This window comes from Solea solea, chromosome 12, assembly GCF_958295425.1.
Source record: "Solea solea chromosome 12, fSolSol10.1, whole genome shotgun sequence".
Lineage (NCBI taxonomy): Eukaryota > Metazoa > Chordata > Actinopteri > Pleuronectiformes > Soleidae > Solea > Solea solea.
In genome coordinates, this window is record NC_081145.1 from 21,130,142 (window position 1) to 21,145,858 (window position 15,717).

Genomic DNA, 15,717 nt, shown 5'->3' on the forward strand with positions numbered 1-15,717 from the left:
AATAAACAGTTGAGCCTCAGACTGGACAATGGGGAGCACAGTTGTTTTTTTTGTTTTTTTATTGTTTTTGTTTGAGATCATGATTACTGATGATTAGTCACAGGTAAAAGGGATTAAATGTTTTTTTTTGCGGTGTGCTGTCATTAAATGTGATTTTGACACATTAGGTTGACATTATCAGCCTTAAAGTTCAATTCTGATCTGATTTAACAGCTCACTTTCATTTCTTTCTTGGGCCATAACTTACATCCCCAGAAAACACCACAGAAAACAGATACATGTTTTCACTGTTAAAAGAATGAGATAATTTTGGATGTTGAAATTATGTTTTTGTTTTATGAACTGAGATGAATCTCTTGGTGATTTACTTTTAATTGAAATAAGATCCTGTTGCTTGTCACATTGAGCAATAAACAATAAATCCAAATTCTCCTGTTTCTCTGAATTACATGGTTTTAAATGTTTGTGTTTTTTTGCAGTTTTGAGAAACTAAACAATTGATGACAAAAAAAACGGAAAAAGAAAACTGTTTCACCCTGGTGTATTTTATTTTGTCTTTAGGGTGTAAAGTTAGTTTTCACTGACCAGTGAGTTTCACCACGTTACAGTAGAAGGCAACGGTCCATTACTCATACACAGAAAAGCTCAATTCATGTAAAACCACTCTGCAGTGTTCATAAAATGTGACTGTCATACCTCAGATTGGACAGGGAGGAGGACTAATGGAGTCAGTCTTGACATCTTGGAAAAAAAAGTGTACATTTAATGTAGTTGTTTAGTCTGTTAACTTGATGGGAAGTGTCCCTGTTTGTAATAATATTACAATATTGGTGAAGCAAATGAAACATGCTGACAAGGATCGTGAAGAGGGCAGGACAAATAAAAGAGTGCTAACAGAGGCAAAGAGGTGAGCTTTACAACACAGGCTGTAAAAAGGAAAGCCAAGGCGCATGCACACACATTCGACAAGTTCACCCCCCCTCCCCCCTCAACGTTGTGGTTTTCTTTACTTTATGAACAATTTTGTGTTCATTTTATGTTTGAGCTGCCGTCTTGGCCAGGTCACTCCTGAAAAAGAGGTTTTAAATCTCAATGAGTTTTTTACCTGGTTAAATAAAAGAAAAACAAATAATATATATGATTATCTACATAAATATATGTAGATATACATACATGTCACGTGATTTCTGAGAAGAAGCCTGTGCCTTCAAATAAGCACTCAAGCAGGAGGAGGAGGGATAAAGAGGAGTGGGATGTGCCTCTTTAGCCACGCCCATCTCCCCTCTCCATCCTCACACCACCACTGCATTCTCTCCTGATGATCCTCCACATGCAGAGCAATGGCTGAAGGCAGGTGAGTAATAAGAATGATTCATTTAATGCTGCATTTTGAACTGAAGACGAATTTGAATTTTGATGTCAATGGATGCACTTATAAGGGGGCAGTTTAAACAGCAGCCGGGGTTCATAGCAGACAAAAAGAAAAACAAATTAAAGGCATTTTTATTTTTTTAATAGAACATTGTGAATACATGTATGGCGAGATTGTTTATAAATAAACTATTGTCACCTGTTTGTCTAAAAATAATTATATATTCAAAAGATGAAAATGATGAGCCCCCTTTTGTAATTGTTAATGAATCACACGAAAGAAGACCGTTAAAGGCAATACTCAAAACACAACACAAAGACAGAATTGTAAGAAAGTTCAAAATTCCAAAAACTATTACAAATTGTCAAAAAACCAGCAGAAAATAAATGAAAGTTAAAGATTTAAAGTTTTAAAATAGGTCAAAGGAGTAAAAATAAATAAAATGATTGAAAGCTTATAAAGGTAAGTGAAGTCAAAAAATGTAAGTGAATAAATAGGATTAGGTTTAAAAAATATACCAACAAAATATATAAGATAATTAAATGATAAAAAAAATAATAATTTCTTAACTCAGTCTGAGGGCACAGTGCAATAACTCCAATGCCCACCAGAGGGCTATGTCTCCCTCTTCAGATGGCAACGGAATAAACTATTGTAGGTACAAAAGTGGAAAAAATGAATTTGTTATTAACATGTTATTATTTTTGTCTTGCAGGAATAAAATACTCAGGATTTTTTCAATGGTCTACCGTCCCGACAGGTATAAGCTCATTTATCTATGCATGTTTATCCCTCGGCTGCACACTCAGGAGGAGACGGAATTCATGCGCTGTTGAAATGAGACTGTCTAGTCCACACAATGCATGGGATTCCCTTCTTCTCCTATTAAATCCGTCAGACCATACACCAAGAGGCTAAACGCTGCCCTCCACAGTTCGAAGTCCTGAATCACAGTTCTCCTGCCCCTCAAAATCTGTTGATTTAAGCTGTAAATCAGCCAAAACCTCCCAAAAATCTGGTATATTCTATCTGATGTAAAACAAACATATTATAAATATATTTTGTTTAAACGGAGTTGTATAAGTAATAGTAGAATTTATTGTTTTTTTCTGTTGTACCAGTTAATTAGTTTTGTGAGTAAGTGAATATTTCATGTAATACTGGAATAAAGGTGATGTCCCTCATACTTGGAGACAAGCACGGACAAGACAAACAATTTTCCTTAAATGTTATTAACCTGGATTACGATTTATGATTTGAACAGATAGAATGTGTTCAGTAATAAAACATGTTATCTAGAACAATATATAAGTCAACTCTACAATTATTGATTATTCACAGCAGATCATTTTGGACATGAAATATTAGAACAAACACAGGTTTGACCAGGTCAGCAAAACCTGGCTAAGCTTCTCAACGCTTCTCTTTAATCCTCAAAATAATAATAATAATTCAATAATATGAACAATCAGCTGAAAATACTTGGATAAAAAGCTTCAAAATGATATCAGATTAAATCATGATTATAGCGCCGCCACTGCCGCGCAAAGACTTCTGGGATAGCCTCCGCTCTGCCGCATGAGAAGGAGTTTGTGGGGCAATTGGGACAACAAGTCCACACTTCACAGGATCAAGACCCTGGAATGAGACACAGCTCCTCAGAGGTGCACCAGTGTGACTGGGAGAGGACTTCTTGTAGCCTCCTTCATTTGGAGTGAGCTCACTGGAGGCTCAGTGCCGCACAGATCACTGTCTCGTCTACCTGAAAGCCCCACCCACTGGGTCCAATGACAGACAGGGAACCATACTTTGCGTTTCATTCCCAGAAAACACTACACAAACAGAAATACTTTAACATTATGATGGAGTGTTATTTACTCAGTTAATCTGTCTATTCAGTTTCTACACATGAACTCTTTCACACTTACAGGGCTGTGGAGCTGCAGTATCGCCACCAGTTGAGGCAAGTAGCCCAAGATGTGATCAGACCACTGATGAAAGGGCTCCGTTCCTTCAACCATGTCTCAGAGATGCTCCTCTGCATTGAACCAGGCGTCATCCTCAATTCCAGAAGCCAGCATTTTCATGCCATCAGACAACAGATTGAGAAGATGAATGAGCAGTTGCAGGAGTCCCAGTACATTGCAAACACTGAGCGCCGACGCATAGACGGAGAGACCGAGCATCTCACTGCAGAGCTGAGTCGTTTAGCAAATCAGAAAAGCCAGAGAAAGAGGCAGTTGGACGACTTGAAAATGACACTGAAGTCACACAGATCCAATCTAGAGAGTTACCGTGAGAGTCTCAAGGTGGAGAAAAGAAACCTGCAGTCAGCAAAAGACACCAGAGAGAACATGAGAAGAAGGAGAGATGCGGCAGAGAGAGACGCATTAATTGGTGCAAGTTTATTTATTATCCCAATTGCAGGGTGGATTGCAGGTAAGTGAACACAGCTCTAAATGTTGGGTTATTTTAAGGCAGTTCACACTGTCAACATTGATTAATCTGTGTTGTCTGTTTTCAGGGGGTATTATTATTGGTGTTTCTGCTGCGGAGTGGAATGAGACCAATGCCGCTGTTGACAGAGCTACTGAGGAGGTGGACAGGTGTGAATCTCAGGTGGACGACTACTCTGATAAAGTGACAGAGTACAGTTCCAGGATCGACCAAGCCGAGTGTGACATCGATAAGGCCGACAGACAGATAAGCGAGACGGGGGACAAACTGCGGTCTGTGTCTGTGAAACGAGAGTTTGTTGCTGATGTTCAGGAGAAAATTAGACATGCTGTCCATCAGCTGGGACAGCTGTGTTCGGTGGGGAGTGTGGCAGAGGTGCAGACCCGATGCACGATTGTACTGGAGCCTGTGATTAAGGTATTTGAGGAGATGACAACAGCACTGAGTCGCATCACTGGAGATGAGCTGCTGCACACAGAGGGCATCCATTCCTTGATGTGTGACATGAAAATAAACCAGAGAAAACTCAAGCAGCTTGTTGACTCTAAAAGGAGTTTAGGTTATGACGATTACTACTAATTACAATTAGAGCTGCAACTAACGATTATTTTCTCGATTATTCAATTCATTGTTTGGTCCATAAAATATCAGAAAACCTTAAAAAATTGATCGTTGTTCGTCAGACCTGGAAATGATGTTCACAAATGCCTTGTTTTGTCCTTTTTTTTTTTAACTAATTTCTTTGTTATTCAGAGCAAAGAAATGAAGAAAACATGCACATTTAGGAAGCTTAAACAATCGTTTTAATCATGAAAAAAAAGCTTCAAACCTATTACCAAAATAGTTGCCGAGTAATTTAAGAATCGATTAATTGTTTCAGCTCTAATTACAATCATTTCAAATCACCAGAACCCCAAAATAGAAACACATCGCTCCAGTCAATTCCTCGCCCTCACTTGCTCCCCATCGGCTGATTTTGAAATTTTATTTTACTAATTAACACTTTAAATGGTCTTGTTTCGTACCTGCTGTTTTCAATGTTCACTAATTTTAAATGTGGCCATATAACTATTAAACGGCTTTGTTTTACTTCTCGTTAAGCACCTTGTTTTAAGCTGACTGAATTTAATGTATCAAGCATTCTGTAGTTAAGACAAATGCGTAATGTTAATTATTATACATTAGCGAGTTACATTTATGTCACTGTCAGTCCTCTAATGCTGTTTGTTGTTAATCTTGCATATGTAAGTGCTCGTTTTTCTGAATTACTGAGATGTTTCCTGCAGAAATAAACACAATTTTTCTGTATAAATGAAATCATATTTTATATCAAAATAAAACATTTGGAAAATTACATATCTGGTTGCACAGGGGTGTGGTGAGTGGAAAGCTTCAAAAATTCTGTGCCACTGTGCTAAATGGTTGTCCATATAAGCAATCTAAAAAAGCCTCCGGTAACTGTTAAAACAAAAACTAGATAAAGGATACATTGACAAAACACAGTAGGCCTGGACGAACAAGACGTATGACGGAGACTCATGATAACATGTATCGTGTGAGGCCTCCCCCTCGTAGCTCCCGCAGGCGCTGGCAGTGTCGAAGCATGTTCAAAATCCCCTGAAACTGTTTGTCCACCCTCATCTGTGTGAATTCCCGAATGTCATCCTCCACCACAAAATACTGACCTGCAAGACATTGGAGCACAACTTTGAGACAAGTGCTATGTTAGTTTGGACGCACTTTTGTCCATCTCACGGAGCTAATTATGAATTCTCGCGTTCTACCTGAACACAGCAGTCCAAAGTAGAGCTGGCATCAGGGAAATACTTTGAGGAAATAAACAGCTCTCAGTGATCAAGAGTGTTTGTTCACTTCTCTCTCTTTTTTTTACCGTATTGCTTAAAATCCTCTTCACACCCCTATTTTAACCAATTAATTAAACACATCGTCACAGAAGAACAGGTGTTGTTAACAAATGAAAGACAGCTTTTGAAAAAGCTACTGCCAAGAAAAAGGCTGATACAGCGACCAGAGTGAACATCGATGCTGCGTTTGAACAGTGGCAACAACTGAAAGACCAGGTGGCTCTGTTCCTATCTAATACAGGTAGGTTACATTTATTTCTTTGTGATCCTTTGAGAGAATTTGTTTTTCGGTCAGTATCCAAAAAACCCAGAAAAGTACCCAAAGTTACCGATGCTGTGCAGTGCTCGTGAATTTGTGTTTGTTGCGTGTTTCTGTGCTCTGGAGGCGTAGCTTCGGAGGGAAGTCTGAAGGACTTTTGAATTCAAAATGTAGCCTGCTCACAACAGTTTTTCCCGGGATCTACAACTCTACTGTTAATGCATTCAGTAGTCAGAATTCCATAGAGAGGTTGTTCTCTTTGCTTTTTAGGGTACGCTGTTTGTCGGTGAATAAATGCCCTCCATTTCATAAAACAAATTAGAATAGAGAACAAATTAAATAATGAATGACTGAATAAATCTTTACCCTAGGGCAGTGGTTATCAAACATTTTATACCACAGTACCACTTTAAAAATTGAGCTCTCAAAGTAACACCATTACCACCACCGTTAAAATACAGTGGTGTAAATAGGCCGAGCAAAGTCAGCTCCAGACTTTTCACAGGAGGCAGGTTTATTCCCAATAAGATCATTTTCTCTCTCTTCATCCTCCACTTCCTCACATATACTTCACACACTAGTATAGTGAAATTAGAGAGATAAGGTGACTCTTAGTATTATTTGTTGGGTTATTCGTAGAACAGTACCAGTAGAGGGGGCTTGCGTAGCACTGGTGGTATGAGAACCATGGTCCTAGGGGATATGATTTTCAATCTTACCAATATGATAAACAAATGTGGAAAATACTGATAGTCTTGTATTAATCTGTGGACCCGGATAACATTTTTCAGATGATAATACATTGAGGTATGAACATGGACAGTACACTGAAAGTTCAATTAACTGTATACCGTAATTAAAAATGCACAAATCACAATCAGAGACAGCTGCTGTCACGGTACCTTTTGTATCTTTCGTCTCCTGGTCCTTGAAGCGCTGGTGCAGCTTGCGTGCATGATTGCTCAGAGTTTTCGCTGACTGATGAAGGATCTTGTATTTGGCCGTTACAGCTGTGTTAAGGCTCTGCACTGCAGCATTGAGTTTGTCATAGGATACACGTCCTTTCATGTACCTGAGTGACGCACACACAGAAAGAACAGGTACGTTAAACTCAGCAACTGGACAGAGGTGAGTTGCTGGCACTTCTAGAGGACTAGAGGTCTGGAAGGAGCATCCATGGAGAACGTCAGGAGTGACTTATGTGGACATTTGTGTTCACACATACAGCCACCCTGGACAACCTCCGTCAATTGTAAATGTAAATGTTGAGCACACAATGAAAAAAATGCATTGGTTAGCATTAGTTTACAATTTTTAACTAAGGTGCCTGAGGGATGCACTCCTGTCAAGTTCATCTTTACTAAGTATAAACATACATGTTCCTACCCCCCTTCCTTCAAGACAATATAGGATCAGAACTGCATTTCCCTCTAATGCTCTAATGCATGAGTGGGGAAAAAAAAAAGAAGATTCAGGAGCTCTGTCTGACGGAGGTGTTTTAATGATGTGCAAATTGGCAATAACGAGTAGGTAAACAAGTTCGCAAAAGCCGAGGAAACATAGACTCACAAGCGCTTTCTCCACCGCTGAGGGCAGCTGCATGGAGAAAACATGGAGACGCCAGCCCCCACATCTGTGTCTGTGTACTCAGATTGAAAATTGGGGATTGTATTTATATTAATGACATTTTTTTTTTTTATTCCCTTAAAATTTGAGTTTCAAGACAATAAATAAGAGTGGTTTCCTTTAATACTGTGTCCATTGATATAATCTGGAACAGTCAATGAGTTACAACTCAGACAATTAAAATCACATTTTTAAAGGATATCGGCCTAATATCCATATCGTCAAATTGAATATAATGACAATTACTTTTATTTTTTGCCAATATCGCCAACCCCTAGTTGCTGGAGCAACCAATTTTCATAATCCTTTATTCTGTCAATTGTTAAAATGTCAGAAAATGTTTAAAAATGTTGATCCGTGTTTGCAAAAGCACATAATTATGTTCTCGAATGTCTGGTTTTTTCCACAAACTTTCTTTATCACGTGGAGCAAAGAAACCAGAAGACATTAAAGAAGCTGCAAAAATTAGAAAGCCTGTTTTGATTATAAAAAAACAAAACAAAAAAAAACACTCAAAACTATTCATCGATTATCAAAATAGTTGACGGTTAATAATTGATTACTCGAATAATTGTTATAGTATATGTCAGCAAAAAAGACAATGTTCTGCAGTGTTTGTGTTTTTTTTGTCCAGCTCCTCTGTAACCCTCACAGGAATGCGTGGTGATAAAGTCCTTAAAATGGATGAAAACGTATTGTTGTCTTGGTACTGTCATTTGTAATACTCTGATACTCATTCTTTGTCTTATTCAAACTTACTGAGGGATGCTGTCAAACTCTGGCATAGTGATGAACTCCATTTCTCTGACGTAGTTCTTGCCGGACTTTTTGACATTTTCTGGTTGGCCAAGTTGAACAGCTGCTCCGTCGTTGTTCAATAAAGGTTTGCCACTGAGAGGTGGAAGAAGGGACATTACATAAATTATGTCACATCATGATTCAATGTCTCCATAGTCCAAAAAAATAAATGTTGAACATCGGAGTTCTGATGCAATAGCCCTCTCGCAATTATTACATCATTGTCTTAAAACAAGTTGTTATAAGTGGAAATGTATTACTCAATTCTCATTATTTGCATAATATTGACTGTAAATGGTAAAAATTGAATATTTTCATCTTTATTTATTACTTTTATTCTCTCCAAAATGTTTTATTTGACCAATGCTCTGTTTAACGTGAAATAAATCTCTACTCGCACTGATGTGGTGAGAGTAATGGTTGAGTTAGTTGCAAAGCCCAACCCCAAATCACTGCTGTGGGAACATTCAAAACCAAATGACTAGTAACCTGGAGGAGGAGAAGGATCCATGTGTCAATCGTTCATTTGTTTTTCAAAATAAAATGAACAAGGCAATCAGAGTTGGCAGACTTCACCCCATTCACACAACAAGCCTCTGGCATCCTCTCTTGGTCATGTTGGCAAGTGCAAGCAAGTGTGGAAGCACAGAGCCACCAAAAACAATACTTCACTCCCACTCCATGGGGTAAAGTATTGTTTGTGAACACAAGTGAATTACTTGTTTTTTCCAATTTCTAATATTGCACTCAAATGAAAAAACAAAAGAAAACAAAAACAATTTTCCATCTAATGCAAGTTACGTTACCCGAAGTTGCGTAAGCAGAAAGTGACCTGTCTGCAAATCAAAAAACTGACATTTGTCCACTTTCCACTGGAAGTAAGAAGGTAAATCAGAAACCAGTACGTTGTGTTCGCTTTGATAGAACTTTATTTTGAAAACCGGATATAGGACTGCTTGGTTTGAGTAGAATTGACGTGAAAGAGAGAACATCGGCTCACTTCACATTTGGGAGCGGCTGATGGCCATTTAATGTGATTGATTGCTGAAGTTCAAATCTGTGAATATCTTTCTAACTTATGACAGATGATATTTTCTCTGTGGTCATGTCTTTTGGTTTCACAGTGACCCTCCCGTGTGAAGCTCCCGTCACAGGTCACTTTCACGTAACTCAACATTTGGGTCATGTAACTTGTGTTGGATGGAAAAATCAAAACTGGAAGAAACAGGAAACGCTTGTTTTTTTTAAAATTTTAATTTGAGCACAATTTTGGAAATAGGAAAAAAAAAGTTTTATTTTGAAAAATTAATGAACGAATGATACATGATTGAGGAGTTTTGGTGAACCATGGAGGGTTCACCAGGTTCATCCCAGAACATGGGTATTAATGAACCTATGTGTAACATGCAAACAAGACTCAATATATGAGACTTAGATAGGGGTATTTTACCAGATGAGCCTTTTGTGAATTGGCTAAATGTAGAATTTTGTGACTTTAACGGTAAAACGACTTTGTCAGCACTGTGTAAATAAAATGTACTGTGTATTAATGAGCGTGTGCCTGCATGGCTCCTGTGTGTTCCATGTGCAGGGACTGCAGCAAAGCAGTCAGAGTAATATGCATAACATGGATGAGTGTCTGTGACACTCTCTCTCTCTCTAATTCAAATTCAACATATCACTCACTGCTAAGACATTACATAAAACATAACAAAACAGAAGAAATACAACAAATGGTGTCCTTACTTTGCTGGGCCTTTCTTCACAGGCATGTGTGCAGGCATGTTGTCCTTCAAGTGATTGACATTCTCCACATCCTTCTGGAAGGACTCCTCAAGTTCCTGAAACACAAATACATGTTCTGTGCTCATGCCTCTTCTTTAAATCATTGAGTTGTTCAGTTTCGCATGTTTGCTCTTTGGACTCAGCATATTTTATATGAAATAAATACAGTCTCTGTGGTTGGTTAACCACATTTACTACATTAATTTTAGTTTTAAGCAGCTGCATGTAGAGATGGTATCATTAAGTGGCACTCACTTGGAACTGCTTCCTCACTGGCCAGTAACCAACCCATAATGATGAAGAGGCTGCTGGTGTCAGGCGATTAAGTTTAACAGCATACTTCAAAAAGCAGCGACTTGTCTATAAAAGGCAGCATCTTTGGTGCAGCCTCCCAGCTACAACAATAGTGAAAAATCTCATTATTATTATCATTATTATTATTATTATTAGGCATGGGATGATTGCACTAACCCTGAGATGTACGATATTATTGCGATGATGATAATGAAAAAAAAAAGGGTTTTAATATAATATTTTCTAGATTCTTAAACAGGAGCAGTCTTCTGTCTGAACTTATGGTGGTCAGAGACATGGCAGATAGGATATATCTTTTTTTTTTCCCTGAAAAATAATTTAATAAGATCATAAATGATGAACAATAAGTCATGAGGAAAGATGCAGCTCCCATAGGCACATTATTCACAAGCAGCTGTATGCTGGCAAGTTGGGACAGGATTTTCAAGTCACTCACATGAAATATTTATGATTCACGATTAAAACGATAACAGAAATACAGCATGATTAACTTGTGCTTTTAATCCCGATAAGAGATAATATCGAATACTGTCCAATCATCAAGTAGCAGTGGAATCAGTATCGGTATCAATAAAATCCTAACGATACCCATCCTTGGCAGCATAGCAGTTTATTTTACACCTGCATCAATCCAATCAAACACTACTCAAACTGTTGGATTTTCAAGTCTCCGATACGTTTTGCAAATTGCGACCAATTGTCCCTGATCACCATGTGTGAAACGGTCAAAGATGTGATTTAAGAGGCTGTTTTGTTATAGATAATTGAGCAAGCAAAAGTAGAAGGACGAAATTGCAGCCTTCGCTGTTTGTCGTGTATCTGTGACAACTAATGAGAGAACAGGACAGGCTGATGGCAGCGAAACAGGAGTACAACTGCAATATACCAGAAAGAAGAGTAGAAAGAAGCAAAAAGAGAAGTATGACATCAAGAAACACGGTAGAGATCATGGACAGCACCGGTACTATAAAGTGGTCAAATTGTAGATATGAAAAATGAAGACAGGTTTTGTGACTGAGCTCCTCCTTTCCCATCACTCACGTAAGGTGAACTCACCACGACTGCAGGACTCCAGGTCAAAAGAAATAGCATATGGTATAGTACAGGATGAGATTCTACGACTCTGAAAGTCATGGAGTGGGAACGTGACTTGCGCTGCACAAACAGCAGGCCTCCGTTTACCTTCAGATGCTTCAGCTGCTCCCTCTGTCGGCCCACACATTTTTCTAACTCCTCCAAAAGTCTCTGCAGTGAAAAGAGTTCTTGTCCAAGTTTCCTAATTTTATTGTGGGGCAATGCTGAATGTGGAGAGAGAGAAAAAAAAAGTCCTTATTACTCGTCTGAAACATTACGTAGGTATCCGTAGCACTGCATTTAAATGGTTCATCTCTGAATTAACAAGCAGATATTTCTCTGTTATAATTTTTGTAATTGTAATTTTGCTGCTCCTAACCTCCGGGAACAGGTCAGCCCCTGATTTGCGTTTCATCAGTGACCTGGAGTTTTTAAAAGTAAACTCAAAACATATTTATTTAGCATGGCTTTTAAGATTCAGTAGCATGGGGACACTTTAGCTATGTTCTTAATTGCACATTTTCAAATCCAATCAGATTGAAAATGTACAATTAAGAACAATGGCAAAGTTATTGATTCTTATTTTATTGGTTTTTCTTACCGTTTTACTGTGTTTTACTCCTGCTAACTTATTGAGTGTTTTCTATTATTACTTCTTTTCATGTGTAGCACTTAGAGTACTTGGCTATAAATAAACATTGATTGAATAACACACAGCTGCCGACTGCACAATCTAGAACGAATAGAAAAAGGTTCATTCCATGTGTTGTTAATTCTTAATTGTTGTGTCTGTCTTTTTGTTTGCTGACAACATTGCACTGAATTTCATTTCTAAACCAGCTTACGTCTACAATATTGTAAGAACATGTTCTTACACTACCACTTGTACCGTTCACTGTTAGACAGCCGTTTCTCTTTGGAAGCTGAAGACTTTATTTTCTCTGCAATGACTACTTGTCAGTTCCTCATACAACCACAATCAAAAAAAACCTGGACTACCTTTATGTTTGTCCAGCAAATAAATTCCAACAGTTACACGGTACAAATCAGTGTCCTACCCACAACTGACAGATCCAGCATGCGTTGTAAGGATGATATCCTGTCATGAATGTGGTGGCTGATATCCTCCAGCTCACTCATCTTCCTAAACAAGAACACAGTCACTTCAGTTAAACTCTTACATTGTACATTTCATGGACAAAATGACTTGAGGAACATATGACTTGCTGATACTGATAAGTGCAACATCTAATGTCCGTTGTGACTCTATTTTTAGTGTACAGTCACCTGATTGTATGCTCTGTTGTTCTAATGAGCCTTATCTATATCAGGAGAAGGGTCAATTGTACAGAGGCTGCCATTTTATAGCACACAATAGACAAACTAAACATCATTTCAAATGTAATGTTAAATGAAGACTATATAGGTTTTTCCTACACACTTGGAAGGGAAGAGTGAGGTGAGGGAACTTCAATAATTACACACTGTACTAGAGCTGCAACAAACGATTATTTTCATAATCGATGAATTTGTCGATTATTTTCTTGATTAATCGTTTGGTACATAAAATAACAGAAAACCTTAAAAAATGTTTTGTCCACAAACCAAAATAATTTACTTTTAATGATTTCTTTGTTATCTAAAGCAAAGAAATGAAGAAAATATTCACATTTAAGAAGCTTAAACAATTGGAAATCTTGCTGTAATCATGACAAAAGCTTCAAACCGATTATAAAAATAGTTGTCGATTAATTTAGTAAACGATTGATAATAGATTTATCAATTAATTGTTTCAGCTCTACACTGTACCTTTAACTGCTCCTGCACCCTTCCGATTTTACCTGATGTCACGGGTCTGTAACCTCAAGAATCAGAAGAGCCATTTTTTGAACCCCTCGTCGTCCAAATATAATTAATCTGGGGCCAAAAAACCTATTTGACCCATACAATGAAGATAACGTCATGTATTAAGTTAAAAGAACTATAGTTTGTTGCATTTATGAAACTTAAGAACTACAAAAATAAAAACTTTTGACATTTTATAGTTGTTTTGACCTGTTAACAAAGGGAAACAATGTTTGGACAGTATGTAGCTCACGCTTGATTAAAAACTGCTGGCGTAAGTAGACTATGTCAATCCGAATGACTATTTCATCAAACGCACGTGACTTAATTGCAGTGTTGCGAATGGCTCTCCATATTTCAAACACACGTTTTATTTAATATCACATTTGATGTACAGCAGACATAGGATGTGACGCTTTTTTTACTAGCCTATATAGCCTACAGTATAGAGATGTTAAAACACTATCATTCCTCGGCTTCGTCTCTAGATAAGAGGTGTTTACTTTGAAAGACATTGTTTTTCTTTCGAAGCTACAAGGAGCCACTGCAGAGGAGCGGAAGAGTTTGATATATGGAGCAGATGTCAAAATACCAGGTTAAAGTGATAATTTGCGAAAGGTGTTGTAGTTGAGCCAAGTACGTCCGTATTAACGGCAACTCACGTAACCGTTCATCACCGAGAACACCACGTCTTTATCAGACAGTCAAACAACGGCACACGGGTTGTTAATATATGAAAAAACCAACATAAAATGTCAATAGAACTTACTCAACGTTATGACTGACCGACACTGGTCTCCTCCCGGTTTAATCTGAGTTTAAAACTCTTCTTCTTCTCTTCCGGCAGAAGACGGTTTGGTGAACTGCTGCCACCCAGTGGTGCGTTTCTTTAGATCATTTCTCCATTTCCTTCTTCTTTTTCGAACCTTTATGTACGTTGGCAAACAACGTTTTGGTGCATTACCGCCACCATCTGGTAAGGAGTGTGGATCAAATCACTACTGCTTAAAATACTACTACTAATAAAAAACAAACAAACAAACAATAATAATAACCATATCTAATTATTGATATTACACGTTCTTCTTTCCTGCTTCTTCCTGTGTACCTAACCTCTCCCACTTTCCTTTGGATTTTGAAAATAACTTTTTTTTATTTAATAATGCTATTCATTTCTGTTTTGCTTATTTTAACTGCCAAATCGATGTCTGAGCTGCAAGATTGTGAGTTTATGGAAGACCCAATGTCCCTCTTGCTTTGAACCCTCAACTAACAAACAAACAAGTATCAAGATTTCTTTATTGTCATTTCTTGTTCCCCTAGCCCGTACAGTAACACAGAAAGACACAAAAGAGAATAGGCTAAAAAGATGATAATATGATAAAACTGATTAGATTAAGTAGAATAATAATAATAAAAACATTTGCACCACATAACATAAGAATATTCATTCAGTATGGAAATGAACTTAACACATAACAGCAACTTTAGCTATTAGTAACGCAAAGGACACATTCTCTGTCATTAACTTAACCCAGTCTCTATATTGAGGTCTAACTTGGCTTTTCCAGTTATGGAGGTTAACTCTGAAATAAAGGCTGTAAGAGCCCGAGGAAACGCGACCTGTCCCCCAAGAGACAGAGTTGAACTGATTCACCTGTATGCTGAGTCACTCCTGTTTTGTTTTAATTATCTCTTGCCAGAAAGGCAGAACCAGAGGACAGGCCCATCAATAAAAGCATTTTGTAACGTGTAAATGTACCCCGAACTTCTTTTGTAAACCAGCCTCTATGACTCTATCCATCCATTTTCTACCGCTTTATTACTTTTTTACACCTTGGACAAGTTGCCAGTCCATCACAGGGACACACAAAGAGACAAACAACCATCCACTCACACACACCTACAGTCAATTTAGAGTGTCCAATTTGCCTAATACCCAACTCTGCATGTTTTTGGACTGTGGGAGGAAAACCCACCCACACACACACAGAGGAAGAACATGCAAACTCGTGCATCGTGCATGCAAACATTCAGAAAGGCTGTTGTTCCGACCGGGTCTCGAGCCCGGGTCTTCTTGCAGACCAACCTTGTGCCTCAGCCCACTCTAAATATCTAATACAGTATATTTTTTTTACCTATAAGTCCCGATTAAAGTTACTCATCAATTTTCCCATCATCAAAACAAAGGGACGCAAATGGACAATTGCCTTTGAAATAAGTAAAAATGAGTTTTTCCTGGAAACTGACAAATGGTCCCACTGTCCTCCTTATTAAATGCTGAACACAAATGAAATACATTAAATGTTCATTGTTGGGAG

The 15,717-nt window shown here is 37.9% G+C and overlaps 2 protein-coding genes across 3 annotated transcripts; one reads left to right on the top strand and one right to left on the bottom strand.

The window, feature by feature from the left end:
- The first annotated feature begins 1,322 nt into the window (after positions 1 to 1,322).
- On the top strand, positions 1,323 to 4,573 carry LOC131470610 (uncharacterized). The gene is made up of 4 exons (XM_058646537.1): positions 1,323 to 1,354; positions 2,088 to 2,132; positions 3,303 to 3,811; positions 3,897 to 4,573. The coding sequence occupies exons 1-4, from the start codon at positions 1,341 to 1,343 to the stop codon at positions 4,406 to 4,408; spliced, it is 1,080 nt and encodes a 359-aa protein (XP_058502520.1). The 5' UTR covers positions 1,323 to 1,340; the 3' UTR covers positions 4,409 to 4,573.
- ska1 (spindle and kinetochore associated complex subunit 1) lies at positions 3,767 to 14,244 on the bottom strand. Of its 2 annotated transcripts, XM_058646539.1 has the most exons (8): positions 14,166 to 14,244; positions 12,610 to 12,695; positions 11,660 to 11,775; positions 10,124 to 10,218; positions 8,339 to 8,470; positions 6,856 to 7,025; positions 5,318 to 5,514; positions 3,767 to 4,235 (listed from the first exon to the last, which is right to left on the bottom strand). In XM_058646539.1, exons 2-7 carry the CDS (start codon positions 12,689 to 12,691, stop codon positions 5,366 to 5,368), a joined length of 744 nt encoding a protein of 247 aa, XP_058502522.1. In that variant the 5' UTR covers positions 12,692 to 12,695; positions 14,166 to 14,244; the 3' UTR covers positions 3,767 to 4,235; positions 5,318 to 5,365. The 2 variants fall into 2 exon arrangements, with proteins under 2 accessions (XP_058502522.1, XP_058502521.1); XM_058646538.1 differs by lacking the exon at positions 3,767 to 4,235 and having other exon boundaries at positions 5,138 to 5,514.
- Positions 14,245 to 15,717: the final 1,473 nt, after the last annotated feature.

Excerpts from the sequence above, each read along its gene's own strand:
- LOC131470610 (XM_058646537.1), top strand. Across the intron at positions 2,133-3,302 it reads ATGGTCTACCGTCCCGACAG|GGCTGTGGAGCTGCAGTATC; the intron begins GTATAAGCTCAT and ends TCACACTTACAG. Across the intron at positions 3,812-3,896 it reads AATTGCAGGGTGGATTGCAG|GGGGTATTATTATTGGTGTT; the intron begins GTAAGTGAACAC and ends GTCTGTTTTCAG.
- ska1 (XM_058646539.1), bottom strand. The coding sequence starts at position 12,691 with ATGAGTGAGCTGGAGGATATCAGCCACCACATTCATGACAGGATATCA. Across the intron at positions 11,776-12,609 it reads GCTGGATCTGTCAGTTGTGG|CATTGCCCCACAATAAAATT; the intron begins GTAGGACACTGA and ends CTCCACATTCAG. Across the intron at positions 10,219-11,659 it reads AGCAGCTGAAGCATCTGAAG|GAACTTGAGGAGTCCTTCCA; the intron begins GTAAACGGAGGC and ends TTTGTGTTTCAG.